This window comes from Dendrobates tinctorius, unplaced genomic scaffold (assembly GCF_039654945.1).
Source record: "Dendrobates tinctorius isolate UK_male_01 unplaced genomic scaffold, ASM3965494v1 ptg000093l, whole genome shotgun sequence".
NCBI classification, from domain to species: domain Eukaryota; kingdom Metazoa; phylum Chordata; class Amphibia; order Anura; family Dendrobatidae; genus Dendrobates; species Dendrobates tinctorius.
In genome coordinates, this window is record NW_027361761.1 from 417,059 (window position 1) to 438,376 (window position 21,318).

Below are 21,318 nucleotides of genomic sequence, written 5' to 3' on the forward strand. Positions count from 1 at the left end.
ATTTGTTTTTAATTTTGTAAAATATGAAAATAAAAGTTTGGCATGTCCACTTGTTAACACTAGGGGGAGCAGCTACTGAAATTTGGCCCAAAAACCTAGTGTACAACTAGCTCACATTACTGCCCAGCAGTAAATATGGGCGGAATCTGCTGACATGGGTGTGGTGTCACTACTCTCCTCCCATTCTGGGTGTTTGCTAAGGGAAAAGAGAGGATGGCATCTAGGAACACTGAGCAGCCATTTTGATGGGGCCTGCAAAGTTACTGACTGTCTTTGCATGCAAAGTCTGGATCAGAACAGGTCATCAATCAGCAGAAATGTTTCCTGGATTTCTGTGGAGCAGACAAGCAGACGGTCCATCCATGTGTATATAACACAGCGCTCTATGTACAATCCCTGGCACCGAACAGGGTGCGCCCCCCCCACAGACCAGCACACTGCTCTCCTGAAATACTCTGTGCTGCTGTCACCCTGCTCCTTCCACCATATATCAGGCCCCTGTCGCCTCGCTTTCACACATCGCTAGGACAGGATCTGGGGAGAGGAATGGGGTCTTCGGTCACCGAGGATGGCAGGCAGCAAGGATTCCGGGAGCAGGGTGACAGCAGCACAGAGTATTTCAGGAGAGCAGTATCACACGGGATAGGATTATATACACGGCTCAGCAGTCAGTATCACACAGGATAGGATTAGATACACGGCTCAGCAGTCAATATCACACAGGAGAGGATTAGATTCAAAGAAGGAAACTTTTATGGATTACACGTGCGCTGCCAGACCATCACTCCTCACAAGTTATGTGCTTAATAGATTTATTTTCCTACGCGTTTCAAAGTTCAAAGACTTCTTCCTCAGGGGATGATATGTACAGACAGGTATAAACAACGTCGGTTTTATATACACACAGTTCAAATATTGGCGCCAAGAGTCACATGTTGGGAAGGAGAAAAAAGTCAGAGGTCATCACTATTATGATGTCAAGGGCTATTAAAAACTTATTATTTACAACAAATTAATACTTTTAATATATTTCCAGGTAATTAAATAAGAGGGAGAAAGATGTTCATTCACTTTTTTCTCCAATTTATCAATTTTGATAAATTTGTTTTTATCAATTTCTCTAAGTTATTAATTATATCTTGTAGACTTTTATAAATATTTATATATTTCACAGAAAGATGTTCATTCACTTTTTTCTCCTTTCTCTGTGACACGTTATCTTTTCATTTAGAGTGGTGGTCTGTGCACTGGCTATTGCTCTCCTCAGACTCCGTTCCTTCTGGTTCTGTTTCTTTTACGCTCACAATTTTTTCTTTTGTTCCTTTCTTCTTTTTTTCTTTTTTTCCTCTTTTTTTTTTTTTTTTTTCTCCCTCTTATTTAATTACCTGGAAATATATTAAAAGAATTAATTTGTTGTAAATAATAAGTTTTTAATAGCCCTTGACATCGTAATAGTGATGACCTCTGACTTTTTTCTCCTTCCCAACATGTGACTCTTGGCGCCAATATTTGAACTGTGTGTATATAAAACCGACGTTGTCTATACCTGTCTGTACATATCATCCCCTGAGGAAGAAGTCTTTGAACTTTGAAACGCGTAGGGAAATAAATCTATTAAGCACATAACTTGTGAGGAGTGATGGTCTGGCAGCGCACGTGTAATCCATAAAAGTTTCCTTCTTTGAATCTGAAGTTTTATGGCCACGGCATGGTCATTTGGATGTGCAGCAAGCTGACCTTGTTCCCTTTATGCCTGATACTCTCCTGCAGAGGGTGAGTATAACTTATTGTTTTATATCTTTATTTTCTCGGGTAAGACCCTATTGCGCTCTTTTTCTTTCAGCTTCTACTATACAGGAGAGGATTAGACACACAGCTCAGCAGTCAGTATCGCACAGGATAGGATTAGATACATGGCTCAGCAGACAGTATCACACAGGATAGGATTAGATGTCCAGCAGATTGCCAAGTGTTTTGAAACAGCAGGGAGCAGCTCCTCCTATGTTTTGCGAGAACAGGGGCAGCAGCTGGTCGGGTGTTTTGGAAAGAGCAGCTCGGTCTCCAGGAGCTTGTCCTGGTTCCTCTCCTGCAGCTGGTATGTGCAGAGTGAACATCCAAGCCCTGTTATGGTGGAACAGAACAGCATCAATGATAACAGGGCTTGCAATAGAGTGTAAATGGAGCTAAAAGGAAAGCACTGGGCTCTAATAAGATGGCGCCTGGCCACACCTACAGCTGTGAATTGAGCCGCCCACAGAGGCGTGCCCAGTTCACTCCTGATGCAGCTGCAATTATACAGATAGGGGTCGGGAGCCGACTATTGTCTCTTATGTCCAGGGACTGCCATAAATGAGCATGGAAAGTGTCGTTCAGCAGCCAGAAAGGTAAGATGGCAGCCCCCAGTGACTGCATTAATACAGTAAAAAAAAAAAAAAACATACACACCACTGAGTCAAGCTTAGGGGAGAATATCTTTTTATGATATTTTCTTTTTTTACATTAAATTATGAAAAAACACGGCACCTTCCCTTTAAGACCCCAATACACAGACTCCTCCAGGATCAGGCATTGAAATTCAACCGGACAGATACTTCTCCCACCCGTCGTCTTCTCCTGGGGGGAAATCGTGATGCCCCAATACACCCAAGACTATAAGCCGATTCTGCTTATTTTAGCATGTTCAGACACTTTTAATCTAAGGTACATGGAGGCCCTCAGATGGCATCTTCACAACTGACTGTCCATGAGCCGTCATATACAGCAGTGTTCTGGACTTGGGCAACAGCCATACAAGGGACTCTGAAAAATGTTAAAATTGATGATGCTTGACCTATATAAAAAAATAATTCTCTCTGCCAATGGTTGTAATACACCGTCATTCTACATCTTTTAATTGCATTTTATGAAGGTGCTGTCAGTATTCTCAAGTGAGAAGTGAATACGATTGTATCCAGTGTGGATAATGCTCTGTGAGCTAAATACATCTGCTGTTCTCTCTGGTCTGTGGTCTAGACTCACAGAGCATTGCCTCCACAGGATACAATTATGTTCCTTTTTTCAGCAGCTGCTCCACAAATATCTGGTTTGGAGTCCAGGCTGTTTAGCTCACAGAGCATTGTCTAAGCTGGATACAAATGTAACATCTTCTAGTCTCGGGATCTGCTAATATCTTAAGTGGAATAGATGTAATTATATCGATTTTTAAAGAATGATCTGTAGGGTAAGATATCTCTTACACCATTGGTCGGATTTTGGTTAGGCCGGCAACGTTCTCTACTGACTTCCCGATACTCAGGAACGCTTGCTCTGCCGAGTACTCCTTTGCTCTCTGTAAAAGAGTTGATTCCGTTGTCGTCTTATCTCGTCAAGAAGAATTGGATCGGCTGTCCAAAACTGGACCTTATCACCCCCTCCTATAAGTTAATCAGCTGCCACACAAATCTCTCTGGTCAGGAGTTCTGGCTATTTAGCTCACAGAGCATTGTATAAACTAGATACAGTTGTACCTCCTTCTAATATCGGGAAACTACTAATCTCCTGAATGTGGAATTGATGCAGCTGTGTCCGGTCTCTCCACCTTTGTTGGCTAGACTCCTAAGCAGTTACAAAAGCTCTCTGCTCTGTTGAGCTCACAGAGCATTGTCTAGACTGGATAGAAATGTAGTTCCTAATCTGAGAGCTCTGTTAACATCTTAAAAATGGATTTGATACATAAAGTATATTAGAAAGTTGTCAACCTTCCTTTAAAGGGGAGCTGTCCACACTAGAACCCTTATTTAAATAAATTCGGTACTCCTTACTGTGATGGTGTGATATGGTATAATTTTGTGTCTATTTATATTTTACGGATTTCCATAGTGTTCTCTTGTTGCCCTGTATCATTCCGTGTATTCCTCATATTGTCTAGTCTCAATTACTTTCCAAAAGTCTAATAATTGAATTGGCTCACTTACTGTCTGCAGCCTGACTGTATCTATGCCTCTTGATGAACCCCATGTAGTGCCTTAATCCCCAAGGCACCTTTTTCAGGTCTGGGAGGCCTGAAAACCACCACAACCTACCCCTGGACATAAGGAGGAGAGGGGCTGGACAAGTCTTTAGACCCTGTGTGGTGATGATCGTGTGAAGATAGCACGTCATAGAGAAGGGGAAGCATATGGGCCCATTTTTATCCTCTGTCTGCTGGATTATTGGACTCTCATCTTCTTGGACATTCATCCTGTTGCAGAACTGCATTCGTGTCCTGGACTATTGTATCCTCTGTGTGGTGGATTGTTTCTGGACCTTTTAGTTTTGCCTATAATAAAGGTCTTGGAATTGTTCACACCTCCCTCTCTCTGTTGATTGCGTGGTATCGGAGAAGGACCCCGTGACACTCACGATGGGTAAACGCCGCTTCCCTGAGAATTGGATCTCTGAACTCATATGGACAGGATGGTGAAGGTGGCCATCCATGTCTCCAGGCCTCTCCCTGTGCTACAAGCAGGGGCTCCAACCTCATCACGAAGGGGTTGCTTTCCCATTTTACATGTGACCATGACCAGCAGTCTTCGAAGAACAGATCATTCACCCCAGAGATCCTCTTCATAAAATATCGCCACATACGCTGTAGGATCTCGTACTTGATAGATTTCTCTGCAAACATTGAGAACAGGTGGATTGTTTTTCACACTTTTTTCCTTTTCAGAACTTTTTTTTTTTCCCATCGGTGGAGGCATACACACAGTAACATATTGTGTTTTAAGCAAATATTAACCTTTTTAGTTCAGTTGAAGGCGGGTTTCACGTAGACCTATTGAATATTTGTGCCGTTACCCTTGTGTGTGTGACCCGAGGACAATTTTTTTTTTTTTTTTTTTTTTTATCCGTCTGTTAGGTTGTTGGATCAGTCACATTTTGACAATCTGGTTTTAAGCAAATATTTGTGGATGTAAATAGAAGTAAAGGTAATGTCAATGTATTTTTGGGCTAAAGAGAAAAGAAATGAAGGGGATAAATAATATGGCTTAGCCTGAAGTTTTCAGGGGGCCCAAATGCAAAATAGGAGCATTTTCTTTTTCGCAATACCATTTGGATTATTTTTTTTTTTTTAAATGTTTCTCTATATTTTTAATTACTTTTAATCATTTATTTTTATCACATACTAAATATTGACTTTTTTTTTTATTTCCGTTTTCAAAAAAATCACAAAATTTTTCCTCTAATTTTGGAAGTCAAACCTCAGCTTTACTTACAAACCACCACGATCCTTTTGTGCGCAAAATCTCTTCACAGAAAATGATTTCCATGGTGACGGAGTCTTTTGTGACCTGACAAAAGTTGGTATTCAAATTTTTTTTTTTTTTTTTTTTTTTTTTTTTTTGCTCCAGGAGGTAAATCTGGTCTTTGACTTGGTACCCTTTTCACACCCCTTGCTAAGCTTGGCCTGTTGCAACGCATGAAGGGGCGGCGGGGGGGGGGGGGGATTCCCATGGCTACTGAGATGAAAATGCAAGAGGAGGAGGAGGATACGGAGCAAGGACAAAGGGCCCCGTTAATTTCAGTCTGAACACTCTGGGCAGGGTCTACGTCTCTTATCTTTGTTTCCGTTTGCTTCTAAAAATTTCGACTAGGAAGAGGTCCTTCCATTTCTTTAGCACTGACTACTTTGACTCCTTCTGAAACAAAAGTAGACAAATTTGAGGCGTAGGAGAACACCAAAAGGGAAGCTGGCATATCCTTTCCTTATTTTATGCACCTATTGTCTTGCTCCTTTTAGGGTTTTGTATCATGTAGAGTAGAGCAAAAATATTTGCCCTGGGCATATACGACGTCCAGTCTGGTCTTCCATGGACGCCAGACAAAGCACTTCTGAAGCCGACATCTTCAGCCTGGCTGTCTTTGGTGTTTGCTGGCCCTCGCTACCTCCACAAGACAAGTGATGACGATGACGCTTGAGGCCAGGATGCCAGACTAAGGATGCCGACCAGAGAAGTGAAGACTTCCCTTGTTGGGCTGACACAGAAGACCAAATTTGACCCCAGACCAGGAAAGCTCAAATCTTAGTCAACACTAGTGCCATTCCCCACGTGTTACCTTGTTATTTTGTTCATAGAATCCTAGAGTTGGAAGGGGCCTCCAGGGTCATCGTGTCCAACCCCTTGCTCAATGCAGGAGTCACTAAGCCATCTCAGACAGATGTCTGTCCAGCCTCTGTTTGAAGACTTCCACTGAAGGAGAACTCGCCACCTGTTCCTCTCATTGATCACCCTCACTGTCAAAAAGTTTTTTTGTTTTTTTTTGTTATCTAATCTGTATCTTCTCCCATTCAGTTTCATTCCATTGCTTCTCATGTTTTTCCATGTGCAAATGAGAATAATGATGGTCCCTCTACACTGTGACATCCCTTCATTTATTTTTGTAGATGCCTGCTAAGTCTCCTCTCAGCCTTCTTTTTTGCAGGCTAAACATTCCCAGATCCTTTAACCATTCCCCAGGCCTAGGACATACTTTGCAGTCCGCTCACCATCCTGGTAGCTCTTCCCTGAACTTGCTCCAGTTTTTCAATGTCTTTTTAAAAATGTAGTGTCCAGAACTGGGCACAGTATTCCAGATGAGACCTCACCAAGGAGGAGTAGAGGAGGATAACTACTTCACGTGATCTAGACACTATTCTTCTATTAATACATCCTAGAACTGTGTTTGCCTTTATCTCTACTGCATCACACTGTTGACTCATTTGCAGTTTGTGATCTATTAGTGAACCCAAATCTTTTTCACACATGCTGTTGCTTAGTTTTATTCCTCCCATTCTGCAGATGTCATTTTCATTTTTCTTGCCCAGATGTAGAATCTTGCATTTCTCTTTGTTAAATACCCTTCTATTAGTCTCTGCCCATAGATCCTTTTGGATCTTTTCTCTGTCTTCTCTAGTTTTAACTATCCCTCCTAGCTTTTCCCAGTCTACAAATTTGATTAGTTTACCTTCAGTTCCCTTATGTAGATCATTTAGAAAAATGTTGAACACTGGGGCCAGGACAGAGTATTGTGGTAACCCACTTGAAACACTCGGATATCCTACTGTCCCACACCGCTACAAAATTTCTTAACCTTGTACATTCAAGTACTTTGCAAAACAGCATTGATGAATTGTTCTCACAGCAGGTGGTGTATATTGTCCAAGTTTTGAAGGTCATCAATGACATTCATACTAAAGGATGGGTTTACAAGGAATTTAATAACCCTTCATAAAAATACCCTAAAATTAGGGCCATGTTGGGTTTTGGAGACCCATAACACAGTTAATGAACATTTTTCTTCTGTACAATTTTGGAGAATATTCTGGAGTGTGGAGACTGTTGCTTTTTACTCTATTACATGGATATTCAGTATTTTGCTTTTGTTCTTGGTGATACTAAAGGGTGATTCTTCCGTTAGAAGAATATATTATACCTTTTTTTTATGTATATGTTGGTTTCCAGGTAATGGTTATACTCAGACGTTTCGGAGAAGTATGCTCTTGAGGTGCCAGATTTTGTGGCTACAACTAGTTTTACCACAATGCCTCTCCTAGTATTCCTATCTGTTATACTCTTCAGGCTATTAGTTTTATGGCCAAGTACTTCTCAGTAGAGTGTGAAATTTGAGCCATAGAGATCGTTCTCATGTTCTCTAAAGGCCCAGTGTGGTAAAGGTATAAGAACCGACCATATACAAGTGCAGTAACTGGATATATCTCATGTACTTTTCTATAGGCCAAGGTCTCCAACATCTTCTCGTCTGGTTAATCCTAAGAACTATACTGTAAATTGAACTAAACACTAGCTTATTTATAGCTCTGGTTTTCTCTTTCTGGGCACATCAGAAAGCAGGGTTTGGATACAACTAACTGTCCAGGCACCAAAAATATGTTTGAAAAAGAGTGTTTGAAAAAAAGATTCCTCCTATTTTCCAAAAACATCAAGGCTTTTTGGAGAGCCCAAAAGTGCATAGGAATCGGGGAGGGGGCCTTTATCCAGACAACGACCCTACTAACCCTTTTGACCATGGTCCAGTGGTTCTCCCACGCTCTTCAGTCGCTAACACCACATTTTGTCTGAACAATTATTCCACCCCCTTAAATTATTAACCAAGATCATTAATCAATGACACCATAGAAATGTGCTGGACATGAGACTCTAGAAGCATAGCTTGGTTCATTGGTTAGTCATGTCTTCAATGGTTTTTTTTTTTTTTTTTTTTCGTGCCCTGTTAAGAGGGTTCAGTTTGAAGGGGGTAGTCTTAAGCCCCCCATACGCTTTAGATGGCTGACGTCGGAAAGATGGTTCTGCCATACACAGGAGCGTTGTCTCAATTGAGCTCTCCTGTGTTCTTTATGAGAAAGACGGTGCTGGACATTTCAGGTGGTAACTTATCTTAATGAGAACAAAAAGATCGCAAGTCCGAAATCTGAGATGTCAGATCCTTAACCCACCTGATTTTTTTTTTTTTTAGGATTGTCACACGCCTAAAAAATCGGTTGATATTGGCTTGTTTGGCCAACATTGGCCTAATGTGTATGTAGGCCCTTAGTCTTTGTGTAGACCAGATCAGATCTTCTTTGCCTGGTGTTAAGTTAGGATCAAGCCTGAAGATTGGTAGTTAAGGTGAAGCCCAACTATATAGTTTTTTGCATTATAGCCTAGCTTCTCCTTTGATAACTTCCAAATCTCCTCCATGTGTGGCCCAATTACCACCTGATCTGGAAACCTTTTCACTTAAGAAGAGGCGCCAAAGCCTTTAGATATCTCATAATCCTGTCTCCTATTAACATATCTGTTTAGTTTTGACCTTTTGATCGGTTTGCTCTACTTTGGGTTTGGCGGGCTCTATGATAGGATCCGTCAGGATTTCCGTCCCTTTTAACAACCGGAATAATGCCACCTGCAACTATTCGTGCTTTCAAAGCAAACAAAATCTTTTAAAGATCTGCGACACGACCTATTACGACATCGGCTCCCGGTAAACCTCACTTGATGCAAAGGGCAGTGGTGGTGCAAGTAAACCAATGATGACATAGACTAGGGTTGTATGGGGTTGACCCCACAGTCAAGGAATTGGATTTAGTAAATCTCCCCCCATCAAGGGTGTAATCGCCTGGAATTTAAGCTCACATATGCATTTTTATTACGTCTTGGCACCGGAGAAGAGGAGCAGATCAGTGTTTGTTTGGCTCAGGATTGATATTTTGAAAATCCGATCTGATCTTGTAATACCGGCTCTTATGCCGATTACCTGTGACCATTGCCAAACCTGGTGGCTGACAATCCTCCTCACCTCCCATCATGAAACTTCCCTTCCAGTGTTACACGTTTATTATCAGAATACCTCCCCCCCCTACACCGGCCTATGCCAGTATCCTCATTGTTCTCTAGGAATAGTCAGTCTCTGGGACAGATAATAAGATTTTTCCACATTCCTGACCTGTGACGACTAGAGTTGAGCGATACCGTCCGATACTTCAAAGTATCGTATCGGATGGTATCGGCCGATCTTTAAAAAAAGTATCGGTATCGCCGATTCCGATACCGGAAGTCCCATTCAAGTCTATGGGACTTCCGGTATCGGAATAAGAAAAACCCTTTCCTGCCCTTGTACAGCCTCTCTGGGGTCTGTACGGGCCTTTCGGGGGTCTGTGCCGGCCTGCCAGGGGGTCTGTGCAGGCTCCGGTGGTCTGTGCCGGGGGGCTGTGCCGGCCTGCCGGGGGGCTGTGCCGGCCTGCCGGGGGGCTGTGCCGGCCTGCCGGGGGGCTGTGCAGGCATCGTCCGATGGGACTACAAGTCCCATCGGGCGATGCCTGCTACCATGACAGTGATTGACACATTAGCCAATGATGGGACAGTAGTAGTCCCATCATCCGGCTAATGTGTTGAATGTAAAAAAAAAAAAAAAAAATTACATGCTACATACATACTACATACATGCTACATACATGCTACATTCATACTACATACTACATACATGCTACATTCATACTACATATATACTACATGCATGCTACATACATACTACATGCTACATACATACCACATACATACTACATACATACTACATACATACTACATGCTACATACATACTACATGCTACATACATACTACATATATACTACATGCATGCTACATGCTACATGCATGCTACATACATACTACATACATACTACATGCTACATACATACCACATATATACTACATACATACTACATACATACTACATGCTACATACATACTACATACATACTACATGCTACATACATACCACATATATACTACATACATACTACATATATACTACATGCATGCTACATACATACTACATACATACTACATGCTACATACATACCACATACATACTACATACATGCTACATACATACTACATGCTACATACATACTACATATATACTACATGCATGCTACATACATACTACATGCTACATGCATGCTACATACATACTACATACATACTACATGCTACATACATACCACATATATACTACATACATACAATACATTCATACAATACATACATAGACATACAGTACATATAACATAGAGTAACATACTTACCAATACTTGTCACATTGTTCCCCGAAGCCATTGTCGTCTACGGAATAAATATTAACATAACAAACCACAAAAATACTCACCCACGATCCGAAGCAGTCCACGAGTGTGTCCCACGACGATCTTGGGTAGAGAACTGCAGCATCAGATGATGCTGCCGTTCTCTACGGGCTGCAGGAATCCAATGACGGAAGGTAGGTATCCTTCCGCACTGTATTCCTCCGCCACTTAAAAAAAAAAAAGTCCCTAGTCTCACTTTATGCCATTGCTGTGTGGGAATTTCCCACACAGCAATGGCATAAAGTGAGACTAGGGACTTTTTTTTTTTAAGTGGCGGAGGAATACAGTGCGGAAGGATACCTACCTTCCGTCATTGGATTCCTGCAGCCCGTAGAGAACGGCAGCATCATCTGATGCTGCAGTTCTCTACCCAAGATCGTCGTGGGACACACTCGTGGACTGCTTCGGATCGTGGGTGAGTATTTTTGTGGTTTGTTATGTTAATATTTATTCCGTAGACGACAATGGCTTCGGGGAACAATGTGACAAGTATTGGTAAGTATGTTACTCTATGTTATATGTACTGTATGTCTATGTATGTATTGTATGAATGTATTGTATGTATGTAGTATATATGTGGTATGTATGTAGCATGTAGTATGTATGTAGCATGCATGTAGTATATATGTAGTATGTATGTAGCATGCATGTAGTATATATGTAGTATGTATGTAGCATGTAGTATGTATGTAGCATGTATGTAGTATGTATGTGGTATGTATGTAGCATGTAGTATGTATGTAGCATGCATGTAGTATATATGTAGTATGTATGTAGCATGCAGTATATATGTAGTATGTATGTAGTATATATGTGGTATGTATGTAGCATGTAGTATGTATGTAGCATGCATGTAGTATATATGTAGTATGTATGTGGTATGTATGTAGCATGTAGTATGTATGTAGCATGCATGTAGTATGTATGTAGTATGTATGTAGCATGCAGTATGTATGTAGTATGTATGTAGTATATATGTAGTATGTAGCATGCATGTAGTATGTATGTAGCATGTATGTAGTATGTATGTAGCATGTAGTATGTATGTAGCATGCATGTAGTATGTATGTAGTATTTTTTTTTTTTTTTTTTTTTTTTTTTAACATTTAACACATTAGCCGGATGATGGGACTACTACTGTCCCATCATTGGCTAATGTGTCAATCACTGTCATGGTAGCAGGCATCGCCCGATGGGACTTGTAGTCCCATCGGACGATGCTTGCACAGACCCCCGGACATCAGCACAGCCCCCCGGCAGGCCGGCACAGCCCCCCGGCAGGCCGGTACAGACCCCCACAGGGTGCACAGACCACCGGCAGGCCGGCACAGCCCCCCGGCAGGCCGGTACAGACCCCGGGCAGTCCACACAGCCCCCCGGCAGGCCGGCACAGCCCCCCGGCAGGCCGGCAGAGACCCCCGGAAGGCCCGAAATGACGGCGCATCATGATGCGCACACACCGCGCATCATGATGACGTCAGGCCGTCAATCAACTGAACTTCCGATTCCGATGCCGAATTCCGATATTGAAAAAATATCGGAAGTCGGTATCGGAATTCCGATACAGCAAGTATCGGCCGATACCCGATACTTGCGGTATCGGAATGCTCAACACTAGTGACGACATTTCATATCCTTGTTAATCAGCTTTGCACCCTTTTTGTGTGTGGATTTTTCAGCCAGAAAACCTTTTAATAAAAAAACAACACACTTGGAAAATTCTTCCTACACCTATGAGAAATCCCCTATACAGTTTATGTGCTGGAGTATTTTTGAATATTTTGGGTTTTTTGTTTTTTTTCCCCTGAAGAGGTGTTTAAACACCCGGTGCAAAAAAAGTGCAGATTCTGAATTACACCTCTCCCAACTAGGCACTGTACAGTCAAAAGGCTGCCAAGAATATTTTAGGAAAAATACTCATTCCAGCCTCTCCAAAACGGCTTTAGAAAATAAGAATTGCTTCCAAAAACGCACCACAAAAGAATCTTTTCCTGAAGCCGTTGCAGTCAGGTACGGACTGAGGCTGAAATTCAACCCTGGCATTGGAAATCGCACAGGCCCATGCTGTCCCAACCCCAAGCACCAGATGGGATATCATATATTACTAATATTACCCTGCATGGAGGAAATCAAGATTTACTACAAGACCAATATTGCTAATGATTCCTCCGTCACAAGTCTGTCTTTTTCTATTGTTTATTTGTCTTGAGAACACTGATTCTGTTATCAACGTAGCAGACAAGGTGGCCCACAACCAGACATGCTCATCTGGCATTTCCAGAATTGCCAGATGGCCAATCCTGCCCTGGCAGTAGTCATGACCGAGCCTCTGTCCAGTTTCCCTCTGGCAATTTATAGACAAACTGTGTCCGAGTCCAAGTGTGCTGTAAGGTGTGGGGTGAATCAGTCACTTGTAGGCCATAGGTAGGCCTCTTCTGTTTCCAGGCCTCTTCTGTCTCCAGGCCTTCGTTCTCAGGAGCCGCCGCACACAATTCAGGGGACACCAAGTTCTTTACATCAGGCAAACCTTTACTGTTCAGTTCAAGTTCATCAGGTGGTAACAAGTGGGATAGGGCACAGCAATTCCTATTTCCTTCCTCCTTAGCGCAACAACTCTTCTCCCCTGCCACTCGTTCTTCCTGGACTATCCCCAAGCCTACTGACTCTGTCAACCTCAGGGATTTCCTCTCCACTTCAGCAGTGCACCTGGTACCGGCCACCTGCCCCCCCCACGTAATACCATGTCCACCGACTTTGAAATGTCAGAAGACCAGGCCCGCTCCATGGTACATGGCCAGAGCCCTAAGCTCCAGATGTCACATAATGGATTTCAGTTTGGCCTCCCACTGCCTTGAAGGATTGACACATGCTGTCCCTAGCAGCCCCCAGAACCTGAACTTGTCCATGCAACTGCGCTTCACTCACTCCTCCTAACTCCTGCAGTAAGCCTCCAATGTACGGCATGAGACTCCACATGGCCTCCTATATACAGTATGAGCCTCCACAGGGCCTCCTATATACAGTATGAGCCTCCACAGGGCCTCCTATATACAGTATGAGCCTCCACAGGGCCTCCTATATACAGTATGAGCCTCCACAGGGCCTCCTATATACAGTATGAGCCTCCACAGGGCCTCCTATATACAGTATGAGCCTCCACAGGGCCTCCTATATACAGTATGAGCCTCCACAGGGCCTCCTATATACAGTATGAGCCTCCACAGGGCCTCCTATATACAGTATGAGCCTCCACAGGGCCTCCTATATACAGTATGAGCCTCCACAGGGCCTCCTATATACAGTATGAGCCTCCACAGGGCCTCCTATATACAGTATGAGCCTCCACAGGGCCTCCTATATACAGTATGAGCCTCCACAGGGCCTCCTATATACAGTATGAGCCTCCACAGGGCCTCCTATATACAGTATGAGCCTCCACAGGGCCTCCTATATACAGTATGAGCCTCCACAGGGCCTCCTATATACAGTATGAGCCTCCACAGGGCCTCCTATATACAGTATGAGCCTCCACAGGGCCTCCTATATACAGTATGAGCCTCCACAGGGCCTCCTATATACAGTATGAGCCTCCACAGGGCCTCCTATATACAGTATGAGCCTCCACAGGGCCTCCTATATACAGTATGAGCCTCCACAGGGCCTCCTATATACAGTATGAGCCTCCACAGGGCCTCCTATATACAGTATGAGCCTCCACAGGGCCTCCTATATACAGTATGAGCCTCCACAGGGCCTCCTATATACAGTATGAGCCTCCACAGGGCCTCCTATATACAGTATGAGCCTCCACAGGGCCTCCTATATACAGTATGAGCCTCCACAGGGCCTCCTATATACAGTATGAGCCTCCACAGGGCCTCCTATATACAGTATGAGCCTCCACAGGGCCTCCTATATACAGTATGAGCCTCCACAGGGCCTCCTATATACAGTATGAGCCTCCACAGGGCCTCCTATATACAGTATGAGCCTCCACAGGGCCTCCTATATACAGTATGAGCCTCCACAGGGCCTCCTATATACAGTATGAGCCTCCACAGGGCCTCCTATATACAGTATGAGCCTCCACAGGGCCTCCTATATACAGTATGAGCCTCCACAGGGCCTCCTATATACAGTATGAGCCTCCACAGGGCCTCCTATATACAGTATGAGCCTCCACAGGGCCTCCTATATACAGTATGAGCCTCCACAGGGCCTCCTATATACAGTATGAGCCTCCACATGGCCTCCTATATACAACATGAGCCTCCACATGGCCTCCTATATACAACATGAGCCTCCACATGGCCTCCTATATACAACATGAGCCTCCACATAGCTTCCCGTATATATAGCATGAGTCCTCCCATATACAGAGTGAGCCCCACACAGCTTTATGTATATGGGTTGCCCTGCCAGGGCTGTGGGGTACTCTGTACTGGGCCGGTGTCAGTGGGATGTGTCACAGCAGCGGGGACCCGGTCTGTGGCCCTGGACGCCCAAGTAATGGGGAGATGTAGTTAATGGAATGGAATAGTTCGTGATGCCACCAAGCAAGATGTTAAGCCAACGCTGCGTGCAGATCCTCTGGGGCTGATGGTATGTTGCAGCATAGATGGTGTAGCTCCCCACAGGTGAAGCTGTATCCCCAGGGCAGTGTATAGGCGCAAGCGGTGTGAGGAATGTTGGTACCCAGATATAGCAGTGCTGACGGTGTTGGCGCACAAGTGAATGGAAGACACCAGGGCTTGCAGTTCCAAAGCTTTACTCACAGTCCGTGGTACACACTGGTGCCTGCCTCCGTGCCGTGTCCTCCGGGGTAGAGACTCAATCAACCTCCCGGGCAAGTCAGGATTCTCCTCTCCGCCAACATGTACCTCTCCTGAACGACTCCTCTATTGCGCCTTAAGGTGTGAAGAGCTCCAGTACTCTGAAGTTCCTCCTGTCAGATGTTCCTAACAACTCTACTTGTATGACAGACAGCTGTAGCCTCTCTCGGGGACTCCCTTCTCCAGAGTCCTGGCTCTCTATTCAGTTGCTTTTGTGCCCCAAGTCTTGGATGGGAGTAGTACATTTACAGCCAACTACTCCACCGGTGTCTGCTGCAGAACCATAAGTGTCCATACAACCTCGGGGACCGGGCCCCGGCCTTGCGCTGAGAACCTATAGGCAGGGTTCCTCTTCCAACCCACAGCTCCTCTCTGTTCTCCTACTCCTTCATTCCGCGCTGTTCCTTCTCTCTCTTATGGAAGCTTAGGTTGCAGTTCTACGTCTTTCTTCTTCTGTTCCTTTCCCGTGCCAGCTGGCTCAGATCACTGAGGCAGCTTCAGCACTCCTTCCTCCATCCCTTCTTCCAGGGATTCCCCACTCCTCCCGAGTGGCTTCCTTCCTCTCTGACCCTCTGTCAGACTGCACTGTAATTCTCAACTTTCCCACTCTTTTATATCCAACTCCACCCACCTCCCAGCACATCTCGTGTTATGAAGCAAGGAACCAGGAAAGGTGCTCTGCTACCCTCTAAGCATGGAGCCGCAATCTGGTCAGTGCTGAACTATCCTGTGTGTGGGTGCAGGTGTTGGAGTGCGGAAAGGAGTTCCCAACTTACCCGGGTGGTGGGGCACTACACCTTTAGGAGAAGGTGCAGTACCTCTGTGGCGACTGAGCCTCAGGGGCGCCACATATACAAACATCATATCTAATATATAAAGCTCAATGTGTGTGTGTATGTCCGGGATAGGCAGCTACAGCCACAAAATTTGGCACAGTCACACGTCTGGACCCCGAGAGTGTCCTAAACTATGTTGTGAGGTGAAATTTTAACCCCGCGGGTTCCAATTCACCAAACAATTTTGCCCCTATCTACATAATGGGGAAAGTGTGTGTATCAAGCCCCGCCGCTCATTATGATGTCATAATGGTTGACTATGGGATGGAGGATGTGTATGATGGGTATATGGGCACTGGACTATGGGATGGAGGATATGTATGACGGGTATATGGTCACGGGACTATGGAATGGCGGATATGTATGATGGGTATATGGGCACGGGACTATGGGATGGAGGATATGTATGATGGGTATATGGGCATGGGACTATGGGATGGAGGATATGTATGATGGGTATATGGGCACGGGACTATGGGATGGAGGATATGTATGATGGGTATATGGGCACGGGACTATGGGATGGAGGATGTGTGATGGGTATATGGGCATGGGACTATGAGATGAAGGATGTGTGATGGGTATATGGGCACGGGACTATGGGATGGAGGATATGTATGATGGGTATATGGGAACAGGACTGGGATGGAGGATATGTAAGATGGATATATGGGCACTCGACTATGGGATGGAGGATATGTATGATGGGTATATGGGCACGGGACTATGGAATGGCGGATATGTATGATGGGTATATGGGCACGGGACTATGGGATGGAGGATATGTATGATGGGTATATGGGCACGGGACTATGGGATGGAGGATATGTATGATGGGTTTATGGGCATGGGACTATGGGATGGAGGATATGTATGATGGGTATATGGGCACGGGACTATGGGATGAAGGATGTGTGATGGGTATATGGGCATGAGACTATGGGATGGAGGATATGTATGATGGGTATATGGGCATGGGACTATGGGATGGAGGATATGTATGATGGGTATATGGGCACGGGACTATGGGATGGAGGATATGTATGATGGGTATATGGGCACGGGACTATGGGATGGAGGATGTGTGATGGGTATATGGGCATGGGACTATGAGATGAAGGATGTGTGATGGGTATATGGGCACGGGACTATGGGATGGAGGATATGTATGATGGGTATATGGGAACAGGACTGGGATGGAGGATATGTAAGATGGATATATGGGCACTCGACTATGGGATGGAGGATATGTATGATGGGTATATGGGCACGGGACTATGGAATGGCGGATATGTATGATGGGTATATGGGCACGGGACTATGGGATGGAGGATATGTATGATGGGTATATGGGCACGGGACTATGGGATGGAGGATATGTATGATGGGTTTATGGGCATGGGACTATGGGATGGAGGATATGTATGATGGGTATATGGGCACGGGACTATGGGATGGAGGATGTGTGATGGGTATATGGGCATGGGACTATGAGATGAAGGATGTGTGATGGGTATATGGGCATGAGACTATGGGATGGAGGATATGTATGATGGGTATATGGGCACGGGACTATGGGATGGAGGATATGTATGATGGGTATATGGGCACGGGACTATGGGATGGAGGATATGTATGATGGGTATATGGGCACGGGACTATGGGATGCAGGATATGTATGATGGGTATATGGGCACGGGACTATGGAATGGCGGATATGTATGATGGGTATATGGGCACGGGACTATGGGATGGAGGATATGTATGATGGGTATATAGGCACGGGACTATGGGATGGAGGATATGTGATGGGTATATGGGCACGGGACTATGGGATGGCGGATATGTATGATGGGTATATGGGCACGGGACTATGGGATGGCGGATATGTATGATGGGTATATGGGCACGGGACTATGGGATGGAGGATGTGTGATGGGTATATGGGCACGGGACTATGGGATGGCGGATATGTATGATGGGTATATGGGCACGGGACTATGGGATGGCGGATATGTATGATGGGTATATGGGCACGGGACTATGGGATGGCGGATATGTATGATGGGTATATGGGTACTCGACTATGGGATGGAGGATAATTATAATTTGTTATAACTAACCACAGTTAGTTACTATGCCTCTGCTCCTGTCTCCGGTGCACTGACTCTTCGCAGTGATGGAATGACGTATGCGCGTCATCTGTCTCATACACTGATTGATGAAGGGGCCGTCTGCCCCTTCTCCACCAATGTATTCACGGCTGTCTGAATGCTGTGGCTATTGGTTGGGTAGGGGAGGAGGGCATTGTACGGCCCGTGGGCCACGTTTTCAACCCTTCGACAGTCTCGGTCTGCTATTTACATGTAAAACCGCACAACCTTATTCACACAGTGCAGTTTTTGTCTTCCTGGGTGGGAACAGGGTAAAACTGTCCACATTTCTACACAGCATACTCTTGGAAAACTTGAGGTTTTTTTAAATCCTCAAAACACTGTGTGAACATAACCCTAGATCATGTGCACATGCAGTTTCTTTGTAGAGGATGCTCTACAAAAAATATCTGAAAATTTGCCAAAAAAAAAGCGTAAATGATTCCTATTAGTTTTTAATGTAAATCCACTTTACAGGTTATACGTTATGAAGACAAAGGGGTGCAAGTTCCACTATGACTCCCTGTGAGTCCCAAACAACATTTTATTGAAGGAGATTTCTCTAAGATTGTGAAAAGGTAAAGTAGAGCAGTTGCCCATAGCAACCAATCAGATTTCAGCTTTCATTTCTCAGAGGTCCTCTTGAAAATAAGAGCTGTTATCTGATTGGTTCCTATGGGCAACTTCTCTGCTTCATCTTCCCCATTGTGTTTGTCTTGGCCTGGAGTGCGTGGGTGGGAGGCAGATCACATTAGAACTATTTGGAGGGTTTCTGCATAAACTAAAAACTCCCTGTCTCCTGCTGCACCTACTGGGCTATTAATGGGGGGCGGTATCAATTAACTCCTTCATCACTGGGCTTTAAAGAGTAACCGTCGTTTTTAATTTTTATTTCATAAATCAATAGTACACGTGAAAATAAGCAACTTTGTAATAAATCTTATCAGAAAGATTTGCTTTTCTCATTCTGTTAAGCCTTTCCTATGTTTTATCTGTTCCTGGGAAAGCTGGGTGACCAATATGGCTACCATATAATAAGGCTGCCGCCCAAACTTTCCTGACTCCTGAAAGACTTCTTTTTGTGATAAATCGCCAGGTCTTATTTTACAAGCTGGCCATTCAGGACTCTGGAAAGCTGGGTATTGAATGTACCTGGAACACCCACATTATTCATTATCCCCCATAACGACGCAGAACAATTTTTTTTTTTCTTCCTGTTTTTTCTTTGCTCCTTCACTTCTTAGAGCCATAACTTTTTTTTTTTTTTTTTTTTAATTATTTTTCCATCTACATATCCGTATGAGGTTTTATTTATTTTTTATTTTTGTGTGCAGGACAAATTGTATTTGTGAATGGCGCCACTCATTTTACTATTACATTGTGCTGGAAATTGAGGGAAAAAAATTCTAAGGGAAGTGAAATGTTTAAAAAATAAAATTTTCGCAATTGATTTTTGTGTTTTTTTTTAAAAAATGACCTGGTGACACGATCCTCCAAATCAGTGTGATTACGGCAATGCAAAACTCCTATAATTTTTATTATTATTATTTATTTATTTTTTTAGTAGATTAAGACAAATTCTAAAGTGGTGTGTTTTTTTACGGGATTTTTTTTTTTTATTTATTAAACTATTTAATAATTCAGACTATATATGCCAATACTTGAGTATGTTGGTCTGTGGCTGGGAATTACAGGAGTGCCAAGATGGCCGTGACTGAACAGCAACCCATGATTACATCACAAGGGGGTCTTGGGCGCCTCACTGGGGTTGTGCCACTTAAATGCCGCTGTCAGAGATTGTCTGTAATGTTTAAGGCAAGTGCTATCTGTATAGAAAGCGGACGTGATAATCGGATGCTATGACGCCCATATTGGTTTCCACTCTGCTTTCCTCGTATCCTGACTCGGTTAGTTTTTTTTTTTTTTTGCATCTCATAATTGCTGAGGATTTTGTTTTAAGTGACTTTTAGGCTCTTTTACGTGATGGCGCGTTTCGGTATATGACTTTGGCGTCTCATTAAGAATATTACAAATTATTATCCTCATCATAAATTATCAGCCGAACGGTGAAGGTGGAGAGGTTTCCCATGAAAGGTCTTTCCTTATAGAATCATAGAATAGTAGAGTTGGAAGGGACCTCCTGGGCCATCTGGTCCAACCCCCTGATGTCTCGTCACCATCCATAGCAAAGTCATGGGATGCCACAATCGCCAAGAACGTGGAGATTCAATTAGACTGCACAGACAATGGCGAAATAACATGCGCCAGCCTTTAGGTGAAAGCCGGTGTAAAATACATTCGTGCCAAAAATGAAGATAGTCGAAGGTTTGCATCTAGATGTGGATGACCTAGCAGATTTTCTTCTTCCGTGTCAAAGTTCTGCCCTAAAGCTTCACGTTGTATGGACATTGTCATCATTTGATTGCCAGTGGTCACAAGTTACCTGTTTTATGTATTTTCTCTATTATTGTGCCTTCCGTTAATGTTTTTTTTTCTTTATTAATATTTTCCAGCTTTTCCACCCCATGGTAAACCTTGAGTGCTCCAAAGACTTCAGGCCATTCCTGTGTGCTCTCTATGCACCCGTCTGCACCGAATATGGCCGGGTCACCCTCCCTTGCCGAAGGTTATGCCAGCGGGCGTACAACGATTGCCGAAAGCTCATGGATATGTTTGGCGTGTCGTGGCCGGAGGAGATGGAGTGTAGCCGGTAATTTTAGTTCTCATATCCAATGCCAAGGTCTAAGTAGAAAACGTGAAAAATCAATCTTGGAAGATCTCGTTCCTAACTTAGGTGGAGCGATACAGGGGCATCATTTTGCCGCCTGCGCCAGGACGCAGTCATCTTATAGATTAT

The 21,318-nt window shown here is 44.0% G+C and overlaps 1 protein-coding gene across 2 annotated transcripts in view; it reads left to right on the forward strand.

The window, feature by feature from the left end:
• FZD3 (frizzled class receptor 3) overlaps nucleotides 1–21,318 on the forward strand; it is a 79,286-nt gene that overhangs the window by 23,107 nt on the left and 34,861 nt on the right. For both annotated transcript variants that reach the window (XM_073586338.1, XM_073586339.1), the window contains exon 3: nucleotides 20,975–21,171. In XM_073586338.1, coding sequence (XP_073442439.1) covers nucleotides 20,975–21,171 — 197 coding nt within the window. The remainder of the gene's footprint in view (nucleotides 1–20,974; nucleotides 21,172–21,318) is intronic.